Source organism: Pipra filicauda, unplaced genomic scaffold (genome assembly GCF_003945595.2).
Source record: "Pipra filicauda isolate LSUMZ 115617 unplaced genomic scaffold, ASM394559v2 scaffold92_size2517590_pilon, whole genome shotgun sequence".
Classification (NCBI taxonomy): domain Eukaryota; kingdom Metazoa; phylum Chordata; class Aves; order Passeriformes; family Pipridae; genus Pipra; species Pipra filicauda.
In genome coordinates this window covers 2,275,379-2,300,592 of record NW_024105120.1, presented here as the reverse complement: position 1 = coordinate 2,300,592, position 25,214 = coordinate 2,275,379, and the positions used below count along the sequence as shown (strand labels likewise).

Sequence of the window (25,214 nt, the reverse complement as noted above, 5' to 3'; positions counted from 1 at the left end):
GCTCTTTTAAAACGCCTGAGCTTTTAAATTAGATTTAAAACTAACTGACCAGTGGAAAAAATATCACTATGAAAATAAAATCCACCAAGCAACCACTTGCAAAAAACAAATGCAAGTAAACTTCTTACTTCAGCTGGATAATGATACAAATGAAAATGCTCTGGTAACATACCGGCTGCCAGGGGCATCCCATTCATCTTCCAGCCCAAATCTGTTACACAACTAGCTTTTCTAGGATGCCTGGAAGGTCTTCAAGCTCAGAGTGGGTCAGACCAACAGGAGCAGGCTGTGACCAAAAGTTATTCCTATCTAACTTCACTCATCATCATGCAAATCACAAATTCATAGCCTCAAGGCCCTTGTAGACAAGTATTTAACTTTGTATAAAATACACAGCCACATCCTAGCTGCAGATGGCAACAGACTGCCCAGAGACAGGACAGCAAAAAGAAATATAATAAAACAAACAAACAACTCCTCAAACACCTTGATGATACTTCCAATGACCCATCAGACATGCACTCAGTGTGGACACTGCACATCTACAGTGAGTTAGAGAGATCTCCATCTTGTCAAAAAAAACTATAACCTTGTAAAAAGAAGCAAAGAAACCAGCTGCCAGCCCAGGATGCTGTTTTCAGAAACTGTTTGCTTTTTTCTTGTTCTTCATTTGCAGTTTTACCATAGCTACATCAGGGCTGCAGTTTTCCATCAGTGTTTCACATAATACATAAATACAATAAAATAATTGAAGCAAACTCTTCAATTCCCCCTTATACTTCACCAAAAATGCTTCTGCTCTGCTTTTTAATAGCACCACGCTTGGAACACTTATTATAAAAATGGAAATGTATTTCACAATACATCACCCCTGGATAAGCTTTAGCTCAGAATAGGACTACAGATTACTCCCCAGTAAATATAAATAAGGAGTTTAGTGAACATGGTGAGCACATGAATATGTATAGTGACATTTCAGTAAGTTTAAATGTACAAGTATTTGAGAATCAATAGAACCGTTACTACAACTTTTTACTATAAATGAAATCTAACAAAATACAATTGAGAATGAATAAAAACTATTGTCAGAATATCAACTAACAGTAGTGGAACATGAACAAATGGGTTTTCTAAATCAATCAGAATACTGAGGACTGATGTCCATGCTTGGAAATGGTTCCAAGTCTCGTTATTCATAGTACCAAGAAATATATGATTTGACACTCGATTACCTGCATTCAAACATCTTACGTATAATACAGGTGTTACATCAACTACACTATGAAATTCAGCATGTGATGAATTGCTCCATGATGCTGTGCTACACTGGGTGCAATTCTGTCCTTTATCCACAATGCTTTTCAAAAACACGGTGAGGGGAAATACAATGGGCACTTGTTAAGTTCTGTGAAAGAAATGATAAGAGAGAGCTCCTTACAATATCAGGAAAATGAACTCTTGATACAAAGATTCTCTTTCAGTCCTCTGAACCAACAGCTAAGCCACCCATGTTGCATGCTTAAAGCAAACAGTGTGTCCTTCAGCTTTCATTAGCTGAATTAATTCAGTATTTAATTCAGGCAGTGCTCAGTACCACTGATATTAATGTCATCTAAATGGAACTGTAATCAGACAGGAAAACCACTCAGTTCATATTTGCATAAGACTTCTACAAATGAATTCTACTGAACAAGGAAAAGCCATAACTGAAGGAGAAAAATTGCTATCTAGACAAGAAGTGACACCAAAGAGGAACATGTCACGCAGTTCAATAACTGTGGAAAGTTATAGAAAAACATGGAACAGCTGAAATGTTGAATTTGTTAGGACAGATATTTCAGAAAAATATGGCAAACAAATATTCTGCCTCATCTAGGACATAATCCAACTGCCTTTGAAGTCAGCAGGATCCTTCTCTTCAGGATCTTTGCAAGCAGAGTTGTTAAGCCTAGGAAAAGGTTGTCCAGAGCAGTTGTGCAATCCCCATCCTTGGTAAGATTTAGGATTCAGCTAGACAAGGCCCTGGTCAGCCTCATTTGATGTGGAAACTTTCAGCAAGAGACTCGGCTAGGTGACCTCCAAAGGTCCCTTCCTATCTAATTCATCATGTTACTTTAATAATATCCATTCTAAATTACAAGAGAGTTTCTTGTCACCAATGCTTGAGGCTCCAGCACAGCCTTTCCACTGCTTAACCACTCTCACTGCAAAGAATTTTTTTCTGTATATCAGTTGTAATTCCTCTTGCTGCTGCTTGTGACTGTTGCCTGTCATGTTTTCGCTGTGTATCCTTGAGAAGAGCCTAGCTCTGTCTTCTCTGTAAATTCCATTTCGGTTCTCGAAGACAGCAATTAGATCTTTTCTGCTTTCCCTTCTGCAGATTAAACTGTGTCAGTTCTCTTCATATACCACAAAACTACACTCCCTGAACCTTGACACTCTCCCACTGTTGTTATCTCTCTCTCACCATGTGGCCCCAGGCTGTAAAGTTTCATACTCATTTGCTCTTGTGACAGAACAGGCATTTTGCTCACCCCCCTTATTTGGTACTCTGATAGAAACCCCAGTATCCCATTTTGACCTTTCATTTTGCCAGACAGAGCACATCTTTCGGCCTCTTCCTACAAGACTGGCTTATTAGTTTCCTGATCACCTTGGCAGTCTCCTGATCACCCAGGTGAATTAATCTCATATCCCATGACCAATTAAAACATTCACATTTTTCATTCTTCTCCGCCACTTCCACCTGACAAGCCTCCAGCACTGTGAGAGAAATTCTTGTCATCAGTCATCCACTGTCTGACCTTGATTTTCTCATTTTTTTTTACCTTTTCCATTTCTGTCACACGGGTGCTGCCATTTATCAGGCATCTCCCTCCTCTTCTTCACACACAAACCCTTCCAGTGTCACCTATGCAGCAAATTTATCACCACGTGCCAACCTTTTGTGGGGGTCAGAGGGAAGAGAAACAAGGTAATTTATGACATTATAATCTCATAATGGAAAAACCCCCAATGCTAATAACTTGTCACCAGCCAACAAGTTCTTTTTCCATCATACATAATTATAGCTTACCCCTTTTCTTAGAAAATGAGTGACTGATTAGTCTTGCACTATCCCCTCACCTTAGCAATCTTAATTAGTATATGATAATTAATATACGATGCTACATTAAATGTGCTACATAATACATACAGTATTAGCTTTACTGCGTATCTTTCATCTTAAAAAGCATATAAAAAAGCCCCAATAAACTACCATGATAAAAATGCGTTCAGTTTTTTGTTGAAGTCATGCAAGAAATGTGAAAATATGCAACTCGAATATCACAGGAAAGATTAATAGATTTTAATAAAGAAGTTGACAACTAAGTGAGCTCCCTGAATTGAGGCTCTAATCACTTAACAGCAAAATCTCTCTTTTTCTTTTATCTCTTTTTTTTTTCTTTTACCTCTTGGTACATTCCACAAACATTGACCAGACAAAATAACCATCTAGAAATTTCTTGGGGAATAATTTTCTAAGATTAACGACTGTAAGCACCAGTTATAACAGCGGGGAAAAAATAAAACACACAGAGAAAAATAATTTTTACGACATCTAAGTCAAGAAGGACTATTTTAAAATATTATATCTGAACATGCCAACTCAGTAGATGCCAGTAAAGATTTTTGCCTCAAGTTATTTTCTTCGTTTCCCGTTTCTTTATGTAGTTAAATCAGTGAGTATCAATGTCTACAGACAAAATTATCTTACATCAAACAAATATCGACATGACTTTTAAGGTCAGTTGCTGCAAGGCCAGGATTTAAAAACAAATTAAATTTGATGTATGTCGCTTCAAAGGTCATTTAGAAAGGTATATGCTGCACCTATTTTACAATGCAACCCCCAGGGAGGCAAACATATTGAATGCTGTGAGGAGACATTGCAATAACGAAGATAATTATGGTAATAGGCAGGTAGGTAATGGGGGCTTAATTAGATCAGAACAAGCATTTTATTTAGAGAAAAAGAAATTGCAGTTGATGCAATTAAAAGTAAATGACAACAACTCAGGTCAGTATTTATTTCAAGATGATAGTTAACATGCTTTCTTGTATCTTTAAAGGGACTGAGATATCAAAATTAAAGGCAGTGAAAATATTTCATTGTCATCCAGCACAGTCCAGTGTCACTGCATATGAAGGTCTTATCTCTCCCAGAACACTGCCATTCTGATAGACGCTGTGCACACACCTAATTTCCTGATTTTCCTTTCTGATCTCAATAATTTTCAGTAGAAATGAGATGGCATGAATCCTTTGTTATTACTTGAGTAGCTTAAGAAATAAATAAGTGTCCATCCCTGAAATGTGCCCTCACAGCACAGCAAGAATTTCTATGAGGTGAGCAGAGGAAAAACTGAGCAGTGCAGCTCTGAAGCTGATCAGTGTCCACGTGAGCTGATACACCATGTTGCAAGGGTACCACTCAGCTTTGCCACTGGAAAAAGCAATCCCACCTTCCCTCAGACAACTGTTCCCAAACTTCTCTTTGCTGAATTATTCCAATTTGAAATGTGAATTTATTGCCTTGAAAATATGTATCTGACTAGCAGCAGCATGTTGTCCATAGTGCTACTGCTCTGCCTTGCCACATGACTCCGAAATGCGAACAGAAAGAGAGCGAGGTAGAAAGGCAGTGCCCAAAATTTCATTGCTCTGTACCCTGGACAGCCATTTATTTTTGAGGGATTCTGATTTATTAGCATCCTTTAGCCCTTTTTACAGGTGAAAGTAACTTTCTGAGGTGCAGGGTGATGTAGCAGAGTGAAACAAGTGGAAAATACTCCATGCTGCTGGATGCCTTTGGTACGCGAATACCAGCCAAGACAGCTCTGCTGTCACTGGCATCATTTAGTTTACAAAAGGGACTTTCACTGCCAGTTCTCTCAGCTTTTGCTCTGCAGGTAGCACAGCTTGGGGTTAAGACAGCCTCCAACATACGTGCTGTCATGAAAGCTCTTGACTAGACAAATACCTTTGTCAGGCAGTGTAGGAAGGCCCTCACAGAGTTTTGTCCTGTTATCCCAGCAAGACAGTGGCCATTAAGCAAAGACATGACAGTTCTGATTCTCTGTAAGGTGATATGGAATGACAACAGTTCAGAGGCACACTCACTGCCCATCCACTGCTTCTCTCACAAAGGTCACCGAAAACACCTCTAAAAATGAGGCTGCTTCTCACTATTTTCTGCATGTAGTTTTGCAACAACAAATCTGCAACAATTCCCCAGAGACTAGTCCAGTGTTGCTAATAGAAATTCTGTAAGCTCCAAATTGGCTATTCCCATCTAATTTATTTTTTTATTCACTTGTATTACAGCCCTAGGCCACTTTACTTGTTCTGAAAAAAGGACGGTTTACTGTTCACGAGTGAAGTGACAAACTCCTGCCATCTAGAGGGTGGTTTCTGGAACATATTCGAGGCAGATACAGTTTCACAGGATAAAGTAAAACTACGATAAAAATCTTGATGTCCACCTGTCTCCTTGGGGTTTTTCTAGATTTCTTCTTCTTCTTCATTCATGACTTTATGTAAAAAATGCCCAATCAAATGAGAAGAAAATCATCACATCTCAGTATGTATTGTGGATCCCTTCCAACTCAGAGCATGCTGTGACTCTGTGATTCTGTTTGAGTCCTTTCCTCAACAGCTTCCTTCACTCATGAAAGGAGATTAGCTGACTAGGATAATTATTCTAAAATAGATTAAAACTTTCTGTTTGTATTTTTTCTAATGCTATATCATTTATCCTCATCGTGTTCTTGCATTTATGGCTGCCTAAAACAGATTAGAATGGTAACAACCAGAATAAAAGAATATTGATGATTAATGGCCTTCATTAAGAAAAGTGAGAATTACACGAATAAAAGCACTGACATCTCACAAAAGATCATATTTCCTACTTAGGCTGTCAGGTAAATAGCATGTGGCCATGGCTATTGACAATAATTAAAAATTACTTCTCCACACCCCTGCTCAGGAAGAAGAAATGTTCAGATAAGTGATTATCATGATTTTTTTGTCTCTAAATAATAATGCTGTTTTCTGGGCATCCCAGTAACCTGGTGTGAAGATTACATCTTGAAGGAAAAGCGTGACAAGCAAACAATTTGTTGTGGGAGATAAAACTCAGTCCTCACAAAAACTAGAAGATTCCTCCTGGAACGGTGATGGTGGCCAGTGAATATCTGCCTCTTCCACTAAGTCAAAATCACATTCCATAACCAGTAGCCAACTTTCAGTAAGAAATGCATGACCAAGTGCAATGTGAAGCAACGCAATCACCCCACCCGAGGGAATGGATGATCAAAGCACACAAAACAGTGCCCCAGGACTTATTTGTATGAAATATGTATCAAACCCTTCCTAGGCAAAAGACTGAAATACACTGGAATGTGATCTATGCACTCATTTTCATTTGAATATCTATACAACACACCTTCTAATGATTTTCACGAAGGGTTTTCTAGACAATATCCATCCATGACAGTGACTTGTATAACCTCAGGCCAGACAGAGCTGTGGACAGGGGTCTTTTATAGCATGGACATTATTTCCATTTTTAAACTACGTTGTATTCCTACCATTAAGATTAATCAATACTTCATTTCAAAAACGGAGCCACTGATTAAATATTTCAGTGACAACTTCTTAGGTGCCAATTACAATCACAACTAATTGTTGCAATTATTATGTCCTAAATTTGGTCTCCGTCAAGTGAAAGTTGTGTTGGCAATTGACACAAAAGTAAACAAAACTTGAGGATGGAACAGCCACTGAGCAGGAACACCAATGCAAACAGCTTGTAAAAGCTTTTTCAATGATTTCCGAACCACAGTGAAACCAATGGCATGTTTTAAGTGAGTAGAGAGATTATATAGGAGTTTATTGAAATTTGGGTTGCTCAGCCTGGAGAAGGCTCTGGAGAGATCTCACCACAGCCTTTCAGTACATAAAGGGGGCTCTTAAAAAAGAGGGAAAGTGGCTCTTTACATGGGCACATAGTGATGGGACAAGGGGGGAATGGTTTTAAAGCAAAAGATGAGAGGTTTAGATTAGATACAAGGAGGACACTCTCATTGTGGGGGTGGTGAGGCCCTGGCACAGGCTGCCCTGCGGAGCTGTGGGTGCCCCATCCTTGGAAGTGTTCAAGGCCAGGCTGGGTGGTTCCCCGAGCAACCTCGTCTAGTGGAAGGTGTCCCTTTTTTAATCGAAAAACATGAAAGTGCAGGGTGCAGTTCTCATTATAACACCAAGTGCTTCGTAGCACGCAAGACGCAGGTGCCAACTAGTCCTGTTTTATGATGCCTCCCTCTAAAACTCTGGCGACACCTTTCCCTGCAGCGCGAACACCTGCCATTTCCCGGCTCCCACCTCGCGGGCGCACTGCGATCCCGTGCCGGGAAAGGGCAGGATCCCTATGCTGGGATTCTTGTTTCCCTCCCCGGCTCCCCTCGGGCGCGGCCCCCGCGGCCGCCCCCGGAACGTTCGCGCCGGGCGGCGCGGGCCGGGCGGGCAGCGCACCGCGGAGAGCCGGCGCTTCCGGCTTCCGCACGGCCGCCGGAGCCAGGTGGGAGCGGGGAACGGGGAAGAGGGAGCTGGGAACGGGGAAAGGGAGCCGGGAACGGCGACAGGGAGGTGGGAGAGGGGAGCGGGAAGTGGGAGGGAGGGCTGGGAACGATCGGGGGTGGGCGGGGGGCGCTGAGGGTTCCCGTTCCCCGCGGCTTCCCTGCCCTAGCGAGCGAAGCAGTGCCTGGATTCCCCGTGTCCAGGTCCCTGGAAGCACGGAGCGCGGCCATCCAGGTTGGCAGCGTGATGCCGTGGCAGGGCTCGCCGGGCTCCCGGCGGGACGAGGTGCCGCTCCCGAGCGGGGAATGTGCCGGAGAGGTGCCTGAGGAAGCCCCTCCAGCCCTGGGCGCTGACCAGCGCGGCAGTCCCCGGGCGCTGCGGTCCCACGGTGCAGTTTGTAGCCGCTTTGCTTCCAAAAGATGAAGTCACGGCAAATCACAGTGCCAGGACAATTCTTATGAACTACTGCTAATGCGGATTTTTTTTTTTTTTTTAACGCTGTAATTTTTGTATGAGTGGTGAAACAGATTTTGAATATGTGTGAGGTAGAAAGTATTTGATGGTCAAGTATAAGAATGCTTGGAATACAGAAAGCCTCTTTTGGGTGTTGGTGTTTGTGGGATGACAAGGGTAACCCGCCAGCTCCCCTGCCCCACCAATGAATTGCTTGTTTCAGCTCTTCATGATGTGGTTCCTATACCACAAGATAATACAACACAAGGCAATGTCCTGCTCAGCACAGGAGATCCAGAAATCTGCTGGTGCAGTCAGTGTTTGTCTTTGGGACCTCCGCAAGGATAAGAAGGCACAGGCATGGTGTGACTCCAGCAGAACTTGGATACCAGGTGTTGTTAATGTATCTTACACAGCACAACCATCAGTTAAAATACACAGTCAGTCTTTGGAGCTATGGTGGGAGTTCTGCCTGTGGTCTTTGCCTGTGTTTACCTCAGCATATAATGCAGCACATGAGCAACAGTAGGTGAAAATTTACGGGATGGAACACGGTGCTGCAGACCCAGTACTCACATAACACATATTAGGGCTTTTGCTTTGAGCTGCTGCTCACCTCATACACAGTCTTTTGATACCTGGCCCTGCACAGGACCATCCCCAAGAGTCACACCATGCCCCTGAGAGCATCATCCAAATGCTTCTTGAACTCTGTCAGCCTTGGAGCTGTGACCACTTCCCTGGGGAGCCTGTTACAGCACGTAACTATCCTCTGGGGGAAGAACCTTTTTCTGATACCCAACCTAAACATTCCCCAACACCACTTCTGATATCCAAACTCTGTGCTTTCTCGTGCCACAGCATCAGCCCTTAAGCTGGAGAGCCACACTCACTGCTGCAGCTGCTGCTCTGGCCCAGCATTTTGCTCCCAAGTAGGAAACTTCAAATGGTGAAAACACCCTTCCCATTTCAGGGGCTCCCACACTGCATGGGGCAGCGTGGCCGTACCCTCTGGGGCTGAGGAGGGAACCAGGCGTGGACCTATAACCTGTTGTTTTAGGTCTTCCAGATGCACTTTTCTCTCCCGTGCACCCTTCAGGGGAGCATGGGAAAGCCAGCAGATTCCACCGGGTCTTTGCTGCCCGAGCATTTGGCAAAGGTGTGTCACAAGTGGAGGTAGAACATACAGCAGAGGCATTTAAATACTAATTAGTGGTTTCAAAAGAGACGATACTCTGATTTGAAATGAATTGCATGTAAACAAAGCTTATGCTGTCATAATTTCTGGAACCATAACGCTATTAAGCTCTAATCCAAAATTTAAAACAAGGTAAGTTTCCTAAAAAAATTGAACTCAGGGCAAAGACAACAAACAAATCTTAAGTGGAAGCTCAGAGGGAAAGAGTGATAAGAATATTGATCTATAGGCTGTTGTTGTTACTGGATGGTGTCTGAAAGCCTGGACTGACTCCATAGCTTTGTTAAAAGGACCTGACGTTGCAGTTCTGTTGTTACTTAGTTTAGTGCAACTTTCTAAAAACTACCACCTAGAAGGTTTCTAATAACCTGTGTCCTCAGTAGTCACTGAGGCAGTGCTTTTCATGAAAACAGTTTGTCACTTTGGTGCTTTGGATTATGAGGTAATGGGAAGAAGTCTAGGTATAAATACTAACCATTAGATTCTGTTGTTAAATCAGCATTTGAGTTGTCTGAAAATTCGTGTGCAGCTTCATATCGGACTGAAATGTCACTCTCTAGAATGATGACAGTTGCCTGCAGGCAGCACAGCAATATAATTTTGACTACAAAATATGGCACTAATACAATTTAAATACGGTGCAAAATGCTGCAGGGTGAGAAAACTGATTTATGTGTGCTATCAAACCCAAATTTTAGTATTTGGTCAGGACAATATATTTCTGTGTTCAGAAAAGTTAGGATTCTTCAGTTTATTTTATAAGACCTTTTGAACATTTTTCTTCCAAGTTTAAGATGCTAGAATTGGCTGCCTGTTGGGGCTGAAACTATCCTTACAGATGGTAGCATGCATGTCTGCTTGGAGTTAGGGAGGAGGCTGAGGAGAGCAGGTACCTCTCACTTCCTTAAGCCAGTGGCCCTAATATCCACCCACAGACTCTACTGGAATCATCAGAGGTTACCTGGGCAGAGCTGTCTCATCGTGTGGGCCAGTTTTTGCCAAGCTCCAAGTCTGCAGTGATTTTCTTCAAACTCCTTAAGTGGAGATTGAGATGTTAGGATGACACTTGAGTCTCAATTACCAATTGTCTGAAGATGTTTTTCTGCAGATTTAGAAATCAGAGGCAGAGCAAGGACCACTGGTAGGTGTACTTGTAGCTAAAAGAACTGTGGGTTAGTTGTACAAGTGCAATATGTGTTGGGGCAGCTTGCTGGAGAGGCCAGATTTTCAAAACAAGCACTGGTGAGGTACCAAAATAAGAGCTAAACACCTGGAAAGATGTTTAGCCATTCTATTGTCTGCAAGGAAGTGTGATTTGGTAGCTGCAATACAAAGAAGTTGGTTCGTAGAATTGAGAGTATTTTTTTAGAACAGGCAAGTTTTTGTCAGTGATCATCACCTCATCCTTAGCTGCTTTCTCATTCCCATGCTTGCTAAGTAAACTGCTGCCCCTTTTGACCGTCTTCCACCATCAGACTGTGCTAATCTGGGCCTTGGTGGTGCTTGTTGGTTTGTTTTTAGTTTTGTTTTTAACCTGTATCTGTTTTAGAACAGGACACCAAGAACAGTTACATCATCAGAAATAAGGGGATGATAAAGATGGAGCCTAAGGAAGTGCCTGTGTTGACGAGAGAAATTCTTACATCAGGCCACACCTTGAATCTCTCAGTTGTCCATTTCATGGAGTCAGGATAATCCTTGCTAATTTATTATAAACACAAAGTAAACTTAAGCATATGTGAGTACTGCACAGTTCATCGTGGACATGGCAAGAGACCAGTGGTCTGATTGTTTGCCTGATGGTCTCACCACTGTGTTGCACTGGTTCCCTCCTAGAATGTTAGAATGGAACCAAACAGAATTAACTTAGTGTGAATCCTTTTTGGAAAACAATGGTGTCTTCAAAGCAATGCATGCTCATCTCTTCATTATTGCCAATATGCTAGAATGATAAATAAGCAGTACAAACATCCCTTTGTCATAGCTCTTAAATCTGTATAATGACATTTTGTTTTCTCAGCCTTCATGAAGTGTGAAATTTGCATTTTTGCAGTACACCACTTTTTGCTTACCTGAAGAATGCTTTTTAACTGAATGAAGCAGTTACTGAGAATAAGATGTGAAAGAGGAAATGAGCTGAATATTTTCCTTATTAAACAGACAAGGCAAACCAAAACCAGAGGCCCATCACAAACAAGCCCACAAACATAGTGGTTTCCTTTTTTTTCCAAGACAGAACACTTCAAAGATAGTTCAACACAAAGTTGAACAGCAAAGTCTTTTTCAGATCACAAGATTCTTTATGGTTCATCACATGGCTTTTCCTCATGGACTGGCCCCTTCTGCCTTTGAAAAGAAACTTTCAGAAAAGGAAATGGACAAAGCACAGTTAACCTGTGAACTCCAAGATGCAGTTTTAGTGGATGTGTCATGTGTATCCCTGTACTTACATACATAATTCTGTGTGCATTCGTCACATACCTATTTTTCCCCCCCCACAGATAGTGAATATGCCTAAAAAGAAGACTGGTGCTCGTAAGAAAGCTGAGAACCGTCGAGAACGTGAAAAGCAGATAAGGGCTTCAAGAGCCAACATAGATTTGGCCAAACATCCTTGTAATGCTTCAATGGTAAAATAACCCAAAGTATTTTATATTAAAACACGTTATTTTAAATCATGTTAAACCGGTGATAATACGTAAATGTATTTAATGCCATAAGAATGTCATTCTTCCTACTGTTTCTCCTTTATATTTAAGCTTACATTTGCATTAGATGTATAATATTGAATAGAAAGTTTGGATCCTAATCATAAGAATTCAGAGTCCCTGTGGGTGTCTGCAAATTTTATATATTTTACCTAGAACGAAAATAATTACCAGTGTTTTATTTCTTCTTTTTAGGAATGTGATAAGTGCCAAAGGTAAGAATTTTTCCCCTTCTAAACCCAGTAGTTTAATATTAATTGGTTTCAAACATTTCATGGGTCTTTTTTAATGCTTGCTTTCTTTTTCTTTCGGTTCCTTCTCCATGTGCCTAGACGACAGAAGAACAGAGCTTTTTGCTACTTCTGTAACTCTGTTCAGAAATTACCCATTTGTGCACAATGTGGTGAGTAGAATTAATGAATGAAAACTGTCCTCAGTCCTGTTTGTGGTGTTAAACTCTCAGTACCTTTGTTAGAGTACCTTTGTCTAGAAGTACCTTTGTGGTTTGTGGAGCAGGTTCTTTTAAATCTGCTGTGAATACCCTCCTTGAGAAGTGACCTTGTTTGGTCATGCACTAATGTGTGTGCCTCTGACCTCCAGAGGTTTGCAAGTCTGGACTTGTCTTCAGCATTTGATCTTTGGAAGAATTTGTCTCACTGCCTTTTGGGTTTGAGAATATCTGACTGTTTCCCTACATTTACCATGTGGACTATTGTTTGGTAATGGTAGCAAAACTAAGAATGCTCTGACTGCTGGCAAGTCACCAATAAATACTGCTTTTTTAGGGATTATATAATTTCTAGTCAGTTCAGTATCAATTAAAGCAACAGTACATTATTCATCTTGCATGGGGTTGTAATGTAGTATGTTGCTTATTTTATTTATATGGGCTAGAGGGCTGATGCTTTGAAATTAGAAGAAAAGGACTCCTAGTGATGGAGCTCTACTCTGAATCAAAGATGCCCTTTGTTTTCAAACAGCTGCTTGCTTGCAGATGTCGATATTCATTTCTTACTGAGGTGAATTTTGTTGTTTCACTGTTCCAACACATCCTTGCAGATTTTCAATTTGTCATTAAGCAATTTGGCTGTTTTGTTGTTTGACTCTCAGAGCTGCTGACATCTGCAGCTTCCAGTGCCTTTGTTGTGACCTGCAGATTCTGAGCGTTTCTGGGTGCCAGGCTGTTACTGTGCACTGGCAGTGTGTCATCCTTCATGAGTCTTCCTTCTGTCATCATGCAGTGAAGTACTAAAAACATGCTCTCTGTCTTATGATACACATCTGAAGGTGACTCCTGTGTGTTGAGTTTATTTTAATCTGGAGTATGTTTCTAGAGGAAAAGCATTCCTATCAACAACCATAAAATTATATTGAGTCCAAGGGTTTTCCAAACAAAGGCCACCAGAGCTGTTTCATGTTTGATCAAGGGGGACAGACACTACAAACCAACAGCACCTTTCTTAGAGAAGTCTCTGAGGGATGGGAGCGAGGTAGCTGTACTACAGTGCTCCAGACTGAGTAATGCCCTCCCACCCCTCATTGCCCAGCTCAGCCCACCACTGGTACTTCCTCACCCTCCAAGGGCCCTTTGGTAACTGACTTTTGGTGTAATACAAAACTCTGCATACTGGGATTTAAATATTTTCAGAGTAGAATTTGGTTTTTCAGGCCTTGAGTGGGTGGGCAGGGAGCAACTTGCTGTTGGTTTCTCTAAGCAGGCAATAACAGACACACCAAAGGGGTCCATGGCAGCACAACTTGAATCAGTGATAAAACTCCACTGCAGTAGCCTGAGCTGACTACAAGATCTTTTGCAGACAGAGTGTGGATCTTTTTGGTAGAGCTATTTATGTCAGAGACAAGGACTAGGGGAAAATTGTCACCCTTGCTGCTTGCTTGTGTCAGAATGACTTTTAGGTGCAGGCTGTGGCTTTTTCTCCCACCTGTCCCCTGTATTTAAAGTGAATTATTTTTTCTAGAAACTAATCTATGTTTTTTTAAAAAGAAAAAAAACCAACAAAACAACCAACGACCAAAAAAACCAAGTATCCAAGTACTTGCAAGTAATTAAACACATGGGTTTTTTTCTTGTGCCTTGCACACAGCATGTGCTGCTTTTATGATGGGACAGAACCAGCAGCAATTTTAAATACAGGTTTTTAAGATATCATGGCTTGAGTTTGACCTTAGTTTTGTTCTTTGGTTTGTTTTGACATTTGACATTTTTGCCGTTGCCTCAAAACATAGAGCAAAACCAACACATTGCCTTTTTATCTCAGTACAGGGGCGAGAGGTTTGGGCTGAAAAGAGACAATAATATAACCTAAGGGAGATGTGAAAGTGGGTTGCAGGATGCAGCAATAATTCAGACATCTTTATTTGCATTATTTTTACCTAGATTTACAGTTAGGCTCAGGTATTTAGTGAAGTGCTGTTGTTATATGAACGTGCATTCTACTGTTTTTTCTATAGTTTTCTTATGGTTGCTTGCCTTTTTATTTTAAACAGGAAAAACCAAATGCATGATGAAGTCTTCAGACTGTGTCATAAAACACGCTGGTGTGTATGGTACTGGACTAGCAATGGTGGTATGTATACAAAATTAAAGCCTTTTTAGCAGTATGAGGTTATTTTGTGCAAATCTTTCTGAAAGAAAATAGAACAGCTTTATGGAATGATAGCATGTACCGTGCCAAGTTTTTTTCCCCCCTTGTTTTACTATAAGAAACTGATTTTTCCCTTATACTGAAAACCCAAATTTTGCATTTTTAGATTCAGCTCCTGCAAGCTCCAACACATCCTGGATGCTAGTGGATCTGTCTTGGTGGCAGGCTCTTAAGCACATGCATGAACAGCATTGCAGCTTACATGCCCCATATCCAATTCTCAGTCTTTATTACAATCCAGGATCATTCTGCAAAGACCTGCAGACTTTTGTTACTGTTGTCTTAGTATTGCAGAGATCATCTGTATCACAGAGAGGAATCTGTTCCATAGTGTTAGGGAGGAATTTTACTTAACATAAACCCTCATTTGGGCTCTTGAAGAAGATAATCATAGCTTCAGGCCTTTGAATTTTTGTTCTAAGAAGGACAAGTTGGTGTCTCCATTCTGGAAAGCGAGGTTTGACATGTGACAGCCTCTAGATTAAGCCTATGTGGACTAAACCTCTGTCCTGTTTCCCCCTCCAGTTGACAGTCAGCTTTTCTCAGTAACACAGCTTGCCTTTACATTCTGATGTTCTTGAACTCGTCCCATGCATTCACTCATGCAATAGTGAATGCCTCAAAAATTATTTTGCATTCACATTGCTTTCTTAGTTTTGTGTGCATGTCATGCACATGGTAGTTAGTTACATATGGGCTGAGGAGGCTTCTTAAATGCTGCATTAAAGGATAGCTGGTGTGAAGATCTTGTAATTTAATCAAAATGAAAGTTAAAGAGTCTAACTTACTTCTAATGAGTTATTTGATCTTTGCTCTCTGCAGGGATGTGCTCTAATATAGCATGGTTTAAAATCTGAATGAGTGACTTCAGCTGTAAGAAACTATTGGCATTTTTCATGTCTTTTTTGAAATTCCATTTTTGCCAAAACACTGTTATCCTTTGTGGATCTCAGGTTTCAACTGGAGGACAAAATTTTCATGCGCACAATTTAAGAAAATAAATGTAAAAGACAGAAAAAGGAGAAAACCAAGTTATTGACCATCATATTTAGTCCTGCAGAAATGAATAACAAACAAGATGAACTGAGGAGCAGCTTGATAGGAATACAGATGCGGTTCAGTACTCTCCCAGTCAACCGAAATGAACCCACTGAGAGAAGGGATACGAGGACACACTGAGGACTGAGGAGTCAGAGTGTCTCTCTAGGTATTGCAGAAGTCCAGAGGTGATAATCTTTCTGTAATTGCAGGGTGCAATCTGTGATTTCTGTGAAGCTTGGGTGTGTCACGGGAGGAAGTGTCTCAGCACACACGCGTGTATCTGCCCTCTCGCAGATGCAGAATGTATTGAGTGTGAAAGAAGTGTCTGGGACCATGGTAGGTTGCTCACATGTAAAAATAAGAAAATGTAAATTGTATTGCTTAGGATACTACACCTTTATTCTTAACAGCGTTTTTATTCCTCACTGATTAGTCCTTGCAAGTATGTTTGTTCAAAGCAAGGATTCTCCCCGTTTTAAAAATAGACATTATGCAGTGGGGAAACTAAACAACCTGCTCAAGAACATACAGTGCTCAAGTCAGGGATGACTGTGTCATCTAAAGTATAATGGTTCTATCAGCCTAATTATTTGCATAATTAAGCACTGCATCAAATTGCCAACAGAGTCTTCTGCCATTCCCACTCTGTTCTTCTGCACTAGCACAGGTATTTGGATTCCAGATTGCTTAGCAAACCATACTGGTCTCGATTTGTGGAATCCTTTAAAATGTTTATTCCAAGCTTATATCAGAGCTAAGGGGGTGGGAGGGAAGGAGACTGGATGAGAATATGATCTGATTTAAGGAAAATACTTAACGCTATAGTTGAATTAAAGAAAAGTACTAGAAATAATACTCTTTTTATATTTATGCTGTCTTGTATTGTAGGAAACAAGGTATTTGTCAGTGTAGAAATGGATGGCAGTGCCTAATTTAGGACTTTGTTGAAGCATTAGTGAGGCCAGGGAGACCTGGTCTTCCGTCAGAATTACTGCCTAAACTGTTTGCAGAGCAGAACTTGATGCCTGTGCCCATTGCTGATTATTTTGCCTTGATAAATCTTTCAGGAGGCAGAATATTCGCCTGCTCTTTTTGCCATGATTTCCTCTGTGAAGACGATCAGTTTGAACATCAAGCCAGCTGCCAAGTTCTGGAAGCAGAGACGTTTAAATGTGAGTTAGTTATTCATAGTCCCTTTCACCACAGCTAAGCAGGGTCTCCACTTGCTTCCTCTGTGCTCCAGAATGCTCTGTTATCACCTTTCCCAGCTTTTGCCTTTTTCGTATGTGCCAGCTCTTGGTATTCAGTTATCCAGACTGGAACTTTTGTCTCTGACCTTCCTCCATGGCAGAGTATACATGGCAGTTGTTTTCCTGCCAGGCTCTTACAGGCCTCCCATGGGAAGCTGCCTTTGCAGGAGCCAGCAGTCTCCAAAGTTGGAGTGTTGGCAGTGGCCAGGACTGCAGCAAAACAGCTGGAATTGCTGATGCTGCTTTTTTACTCCACAAAGCTCTGCAGGCAGGAGGAGCTGTCTTCCACTCTTCTGACCATGTGATGAGCTATTTCTAGATACCTGTTCCTCGTGGAAAACAGCTGCCCCAAACAATGCCACCTCTGTTAGACTGGCTAAACTTTCCCACGTTGCTGTGGAAGGCCTGTGTGTTGATGAAGAGTTGGCAGCTGTTGAAGTCCTGAGGAAGGCCATGACTCAGTCAGGAGCCATCCTCTGATTCAGGGAGACAGAAAGAAGTGACAAAAATAATCCAGAGCATGATTTCAGTTTTCATTTCCTCATTAACCAGTGGACATGTGTATCAGTAATGTATCAAGTGTTGATACATGTCCACTCTTGCTGGGCAAAGAACAGGTAGCTGAAGACTTTATGTCCTTTTGAACTTTGATTAATTGTGTGGACAAAACTGAAACTGGTGTTTATAAGAGGACATGATGGCAATGCCTGACTTTGCTCACTCGCTGCTCATCTCTGGCTCAAACAGGGAAATTTCAAGGGAAGTTAAAAAAAAACCCACAAAATAAAACACCAACAAGCCAAGACTATGCATGTTTGAAATAACTAAATTTTTGTAGAAGTATTCCTTCTCTATCCACCATGAATGACTATTTAGTTTATCTCATGAGACATTTGTTTGTCCTTTCTAAAACTTGTTTGCCTGTATTTTAACTATAAAGTTTTTTTCAATCATTATTGTAGAAATTCAAGGTGCTCTTTATCTTAAGACTGTTTTCTTTAGAACTGACCAATCTCTTGTCCTAATTTATCTCTCCTGGTTTAGAATGTTTGTTGATTTCAATGTTCTAGTTGGTGTCTGTAGAAATCTCTTATCTCTTTTTCATCTCCCATCCTTTTGTTCCCAGCCAGCTGTTCTCTGAGCCTTCCTTAGCTTCCCTTGATGTATTCTGCCTGAATACCTTCCTGCATAGCAATGCTGAAGCAGCAACAACTGTTCCACAAGAATGTTTTTTCAATGATTGTTGGAAGCTTTTAATTCACAGATGTGATCACACCCTGAATAGGGCGAAAGTTTTTTTGAGGTTTTTTTCACTGTGTTCAATGTTTTGTGGCACAGCACTGACTTGGAAAAGATACAGGATTTTTACAGAATACAGAAACTTTAAATGTGGTCATGCAATTGTAGTCTAAATCCATTCTAGCTGTGAAAAGGGTAGTGTTACTTCCCATCACTATCTGAGAGAAGTTTTTTAAAGTGCAGATACTCAAGAAATGACAAATATAAATGCATTATCATTTCCATCTTTAAGCACATGACAGAGCTCTAAATCCCGTGGCTGTCCTGCTCATGTGGAGAACTCGTGATATTTATTATTCAAAAACTTCACTGTCACAGGGGCAAAGCAAGGTGAAAGGGAATAAATACTCACACAGAGACTGATAAAATACATATTATTGCTTCTTGAGGAGTAACTATTCACCCAGCTTCACGTTTCTGCCAGTTCCTGAGTGTTTGCCTTTACTGTACTCCCTCTAGTGGAATAAAAAAACAATTTGAAGCTCAAGACAAGTTAGATTTTGGGCACTGATTCTGCTCCTTATAGCTTGTGTGCCAGGTCCAGTTCTTTAACACAGATAGACTTTCGTATGAACTTGTGTGCAATCAAGTGCATTTCCAGATGATATGACAGAAAATATGGAACATAACATTCCTAGGTTTGGAAGTTTGCAAGCTTTAAGTGTTCTCACGTCGCTATCACTCCTTCTTTTGATGTTGTGAGAAAAGGAGAAGCAAGATGGTCGCTTAATACCAAATTTCTTCTGAAACTTCTGTTTTTAAAAGTTTGGAAGCTCAAGAAATAATTAAACTTTTTCCCCTCTTGAGGTTGGTTTTTTTTTTTGGTATCAGATTACATTAATGCCATGAGGCTTAGGGTTGAAAAAAAAATCTAGTAAAAGGGTACTATATGGTAAAATGGCTGTTTCACATTGCCATTGTACAGTTATATCAGGGAATTAAAAACAAATGCCTCAGTAATGGTATTACATACTTTTACAAGGTTTTAAACACATCACAGGTCTGCAGTTTCCAAGTACTGAATTTGACATATTGATTTTCTCCAACAGGTGTTTCCTGTAACAGGCTTGGGCAGCATTCGTGCCTGCGTTGTAAGGTAAAGACAGTTGTGGGTAGCTGTGATTTTAGGTTCATTCTTCTTGGTCTCCAAGGCTGGTATCAGGTCTTGTCATGTCTTCCTCTCCATTATTAAAAAAATGTAATATTTTTGTATTATATTTTAGGGGGCAGACCTCTGGGGGGCAAAAGGTCTTTTATCTGTGCTTGCCTGTTAACCACTAGCAAGTGTTGTGCATCATTATGCCAGCTGAGGTGATCTTCACTTCGTCCAGCCCTCTTAGTTTAAATTGGGCCTGTACCATGTTGGGTCTTTGAAAAAAAAAACAAAATAACAAAACAAATCCTTGGCTTTGAACAGAATCCAAAGCTTTGTAATATGTTTTGATACAGTGTGGATCTACAATCATTAAAAAAGTTGTTGTTTTTTTTAAACAGTCAAGTTTAATGGTCAATCTGAGCAGAAATTGCTGCAGCCTGGATCCAACAGAAATAATCTCCACAGCTAATCCAGTTTTACATGTGAACAGACTAACTTGTTGACATCAGGCTCGTGGTTTTACACACTCAGAAATAATTTTGTATAAAAAGTTCCACCTGCTTCATCGTCAGCATTGCCCAGATTTCTCCAGATGCTGGTTCATTGCCTGCTCTTACTCTTCTTACCCTCCATATGTTTCCCTGCACTCTCCCATGGCATCGATGGCATATCCCAAATTGTTCCTTTCTCTGGGTATCTTCACTGCACCCTGGTGTTCAACGTGTGAACTTTCCGGCTCTAATTCTTGCCTTTAGGCCACTGCATAATGTTCTGGCAAATATCTCATTGTGTTTTATTTAGGCTTGTCAGTGTAAACCCAGGTTTGCCAGGATCCTCGTGGGCAGCACTACAATCCAGCCCTCGAGTACATTACTTTCTCTGCTTGTTTTTTGGCACTTTTATGCAGCCTCTTCCCCAGGAAGCTGTGGAACTACATTCAGCACAGAGTGGTTGTGCTGTGCACAGACCCACATCCACTGCAGATAGACCTCATTACATTTTAATCCCAACCAGAAAACCCTGCTGCTGTTAAAACAGGTTTTCTGCTTGCTTCTTGCTGAAGAATATGCTTCTATGATTAAAACATTTAGCCTTTTTATTCTCCTTTCAACCCACAGGCTTGTTTTTGTGACGACCATGTGCGAAGTAAGGTCTTCAAGCAGGAAAAAGGAAAAGAGCCTCCTTGCCCTAAATGTGGCCACGAAACTCAGCAGACAAAGGATCTGAGCATGTCAAGTAAGCCAGCTTCTCTAGCTAACAAGCCATACAAGTGCCATTGGTGACTACTTTTCTGCCTAGGAACACTGAGTAAAATCTGGTTACTTTTAATTGTTTTGCACAGCTTTGCTGCATTTGTTTTGGGAAGAACTTTCTGAATTATAGAATTGAGCAGTCTCATTCTTAATCATTAATTGATTCCAATACAGTGAAAGCTTTTGTTTAGTTTAAGATTTTAGTTGTGGAAAAAAATGAAAAAAAAAAATCACCACTTAAATCCTTATTTCATGTACAAGAAACTGATTAATGAATTTCAAAATGTGTTTTGATATGTATACAATCTACCCCAACCACTCTTGAATAAATCACCATATGTATTGTGTCTGCAAAGCACACATCCAGTTGCAGGTCTTCTTGGCTAGAGTACCAAAGGATTATGCTAAAAACCTAAGACATACCTGGGGGGCAGTTCCTGTTTATACAGACTTGGCTGCACTTCCGTGTGCAGCAGCAGAAAGGTTCTGTTAGAGTAAGGATTGAATCTGGAAATGTCAGATTTAGAAGAAGACTGCCTAACATCGTGCGCTCTTCAAGTAGTGAAAAAAGGGATAGAAAGGGAACGTGGGATTGCTGTTGAGGGGTGGGAACATGATGGTTTTTCTCTGCCTGCAGCCCGCTCCTTGAAGTTTGGCCGACAGACTGGAGGAGAAGATGCAGATGGAGCTTCTGGTTATGATGCCTACTGGAAAAACCTCTCCTCCAGCAAGACTGGAGATGCAGGTGACCGTGAGGATGAATATGATGAATACGAAGCAGAAGACGATGATGAAGATGACAATGATGAGGGAGGGAAGGATTCAGATTCTGAGGCCACGGATGTCTTCAGCAATTTGAATTTAGGAAGGACCTATGCTAGTGGGTATGCACATTATGAGGAATCAGAAGATTAAGCCTAGTACGCTGGCAAGCTAAAAACACTTGGAAGGAGCCAAGCAATGCTTCACTGAGTTGTGTACACGCCAGTAGGATAGCTCTATCAGGTACTTACATATCAAAGTTAGAGAATTAACAGTGTGGGACTTCTGCTGTAACTCCAAGGGGGACTTTTCTTTTATATGAACCAATGGTTCTGGGACTGGGGGAAAAAATCAGAATATTTTTATTCCCCTAAGCAGCAGAAGATTGTGTCCCTGAGTTACTGAGTATAATGGTTCAATGCCATTTTCTCGTATCAACATGGGAATGTGGGAGAGCTGTAGAACTTGCTTCCATTTGCTCATCAGAGATTAAGTTATTTTTTACAATCATTTTGTTAACTGATTTCATACATTAATGCAGTGGTGAGTTGGTGACTGCGTTTTTTTTTTTGGTCTGCACAATAAAAGTCAACTGCATTCTCTAATAAACTGTCATAAATATTGATCTCCCTTGAATAGTTGGAAAGCAGGTTGTGTACAAAGTGTGAATTGACACTAAAATAACTTCCTTGTTTATGTAGGTATGGCAGATTAATGTATTTTTCTGTGTACTTGCCCATCAGCCTTTCAGCATTTTTAGTGTTAGATATTAATTGGTGGGGCTATATGCAGTCATTACAAGTTCACCCCAGATAATCAAAACTTTTATGGCAATAAAAATGTTCATGTATCCTCTCTGCCACAAAAATCTATAAGGCAGTTTCCCATTAGATCAAAAAGAGACTGTTTTCTTCTGTGCCCAGCCTTCAGCTCTTTTCCTTGCATATGAAACACACACAGAATAAAATTAGATAGGAAACAACCCCGTATATGAATTGATAAGGTGAGAAAACACAGCGAGGTTCAAAGTGCTGGGTCCAAATATTATTCTGTGCAAGGGTGCTGGTACAAGGCAAATGATCAACACATCTGAGCAAGGAGGTGACACCTGCAGTAGTGTTTGCAGTGATTCTGGTTTGAAAGTCAACGTGTTAATTACCAATGTACAGATCTAAGTGGTGGAGTTTATTTTCCTTTTTCAGGGGAATGTTTTACAGCTGACAGATCACAACAGCAGGGCAGCCACCTAAAGTGCTGCTCCAGCTTTCTAAATACCATGCTTTAATGCAAGAGAGCCATTTCTTGTTATCTGTCAAATATCTGAACTGATTATTGCGTTACCTGCTTTTGTGGTGCTTTCTTTTCTCTACTGTTTCTTAACAGCTAAAGGTCATATGTTGGCAGAGCATATCCCTTTGATAATAATTTTTAGTGATGTTAGGACTGCCAAATGAACATTTCCTAATAAAACAGGGTTGGAGAACCTGGCATCAATATTTCCCTCCTAAATGCATCTTGTACCAAATGCATGAAAGACAAGAGCTGGAATGCATCCAAGACAAAAACAAGCTGACAAAGAGCACAACTTGGATATGGCACCCGAGGGAAAAAAGTCTGTGGGAGAAAGGAACACAACTAGTCAGTGCATGCCTTCAGAACTGGAGAGGAAACCAGTTAATGCACTGTCTGAAAGCCAAATCCCCTTCAAAGATTGGAACTCCAGGGCCCTCCGATTTCATGTGTTAGCGAAGAGCCATCTTAAATGATGTACCTGATAGATGTCTTGATTAGTCTTTTGCATAACCAAATTTGAAATGAGGGGAGCAGAATGCCTGCCAGTTCAACACTGATCACTTATTTGTGAAATTGGCACCTGCAAGAGAATTTCTGCTCAACTTTATATAGTCCAAAGACTTCCAAGTTGAGTCCATCTGGCTGGTCAATTCCAGCAACAATGCCAGTTTTTTATCCTGGCTGATGTTCCAAATACAAAACAATTATACATCAGTACAAAGTCTTATACAGAACTGAGGAAAGTATATGTGTTTCTGCATATATGTAACATTATAGCTGCTTGTGTGTCATTTATTAATATTATTTCTTAAAATGCACAAAATTCCTCTTTAAGGTTTTTGGCTCTTGAATTAGGTTTTTCCCTTATGAAATCTGCTGTCACTGGCAGTGCCAAAGGCTGCTGACATAACAGAATTAATCATCATAATCAGAGCAAAGAATTATTCATTTTCTCATTGAAATGTCCTTCCACTGATCCTTGCAGGATCAATACTCCAGAGCTAATGTGTGTTCCTATGATCCCGTTGTAAGTGCTGCCTGCAGCAGATGCTCAGGCTACCTGCTGTAATTTAGCAAGGTCACTGCTCAGTGGACATTTATTTACTTTTTCTTTGTGCTGCTGCTTACACCAGTGAAAATGCCTGTGCTGTCAACCTGTCTGGAAATGGGGCCCGGGTATTAGACCTGCAGTGCCTGGCCTTCCAGGGGTCAAAACAAGCAAGTTTAAGCTGCTTTAAAGTAATCCAGTGGATTCAGGCTAGAACAGACAAACATGCCTGTGTTTTCTACAAACAGAGTCAGTTTGTGGCAGGACAGGCAGGATATGATGCACTTTCTGTGCTTATTTAGTATAGCTAAGCACATGTGGTCTGTTGGGGATAGGCCCTCAGAGCTTGTTTTCAGAGAAAGTGCATAATTTTGGTTATCTGAAGGTAAATTGCGGGAACAGGATGGAACAGAAAATGAACATGTATTCTGGCTTCATTGAAAAACAGGTCAGGGACAAACTCAGTCTTGTTGGCTCCATTTTTCTTTATTGCTGTTGGTCTGCTTTGAAGTGCTTGGAGGAATGTCAGTAGGGCACTGACAGGGCAGTGTGCCATCTCTACACCTGAAAATGTAAGTTAGTGCTCAGCTTACATCTTCCTCTGAATTCAGCAGCTGGTTTAGCCCTTGCTGAATCCGAAGGTGATATGCTATGGTACTGGTGATGTACATTTTACAGTTCACAGGATCTCAAGCTATTTCAGACACTGCCACAATCCACCAAGTACTTCCAGGTGACTGCTAAGCTTCTATGAAAGTCACTGGAGTGTGGGGTGTGGTGCCTGGGCTCACAAAAAGCCCTTGCATAACTTCATGTTTTTGAGACTCCGGTACTGCAGAGTATGCTTCCTGGTGGGGCAAGAGTAAGGGAAATAAAATCCTGAGATTTTAAGTTTCCTTCGAAAATCCTGTCCCTGATTCAAGGAAATTCTGAGCTGCAGGAAGTATAGTTCTAACATATTTAGGAACACCTGCGAGTTACGTGTAGCACTCCAGAAAAACAAGACCTAGATAAAGTCTTACACTTTATTTTTTTTCCATGTCTGTGATGACCATTTAAACAAAACTTAAGTAGAACTTGAATCAAAATCACAGTAACATTTATTGTGCCTGTAGATCCTCAAAAACAAGAGCTCTGGCCAACTCTGTAAGGCCTTCTCTTGCATTTGTTTATTAAGGTGACAGCACCAGCTCATTATGAATTCATTGAGTTCCCCTGTGGATTTAACGCATTTTCCTTTGTACTCAGGTATAATTTAGCACCTGTGACTGAGAGTCTTTTGGTCAATCCCACATTGCTGATTTTTTTTCCAGAAAATTAATGGGAAGATCATTATAATGTACTGGGCAGCTGAAAAAGTAGTTGTTGGCATGTCACAGGGAGCTGGAGGACAAGCTTCAGAAATACATGGAGTCCTATTTGTTCAGGAAGAAAGATATTAGGGTGTCTTACAAGACATTACATGCATCTGTCCAGGTCCTGATCCTATTTGCAGAGGAACCAATGGCAAAGTTCCCATTTATTCAAGTG

At 40.9% G+C, this 25,214-nt stretch overlaps 1 protein-coding gene and 1 long non-coding RNA gene across 4 annotated transcripts; one reads left to right on the top strand and one right to left on the bottom strand.

Moving 5' to 3' along the window:
- Positions 1-629: 629 nt before the first annotated feature.
- Positions 630-7,498, bottom strand: LOC113992415. Its single transcript, XR_003542242.2, has 3 exons — positions 7,423-7,498; positions 2,829-2,942; positions 630-2,374 (listed from the first exon to the last, which is right to left on the bottom strand). It is a non-coding gene; the product is annotated as an uncharacterized LOC113992415 (long non-coding RNA).
- A 29-nt stretch (positions 7,499-7,527) lies between these two features.
- Positions 7,528-22,683, top strand: ZNF330 (zinc finger protein 330). 3 transcript variants are annotated; one of them, XM_027729652.2, is made up of 10 exons: positions 7,528-7,618; positions 11,770-11,898; positions 12,172-12,191; positions 12,309-12,379; positions 14,485-14,564; positions 15,893-16,019; positions 16,751-16,855; positions 19,282-19,328; positions 20,447-20,564; positions 21,219-21,766. In XM_027729652.2, the coding sequence occupies exons 2-10, from the start codon at positions 11,779-11,781 to the stop codon at positions 21,494-21,496; spliced, it is 966 nt and encodes a 321-aa protein (XP_027585453.2). In that variant the 5' UTR covers positions 7,528-7,618; positions 11,770-11,778; the 3' UTR covers positions 21,497-21,766. The 3 variants fall into 3 exon arrangements, with proteins under 3 accessions (XP_027585453.2, XP_039247207.1, XP_039247206.1); XM_039391273.1 differs by lacking the exon at positions 7,528-7,618 and adding an exon at positions 7,842-8,462; XM_039391272.1 differs by lacking the exon at positions 7,528-7,618 and having other exon boundaries at positions 10,085-11,898; positions 21,219-22,683.
- Positions 22,684-25,214: the final 2,531 nt, after the last annotated feature.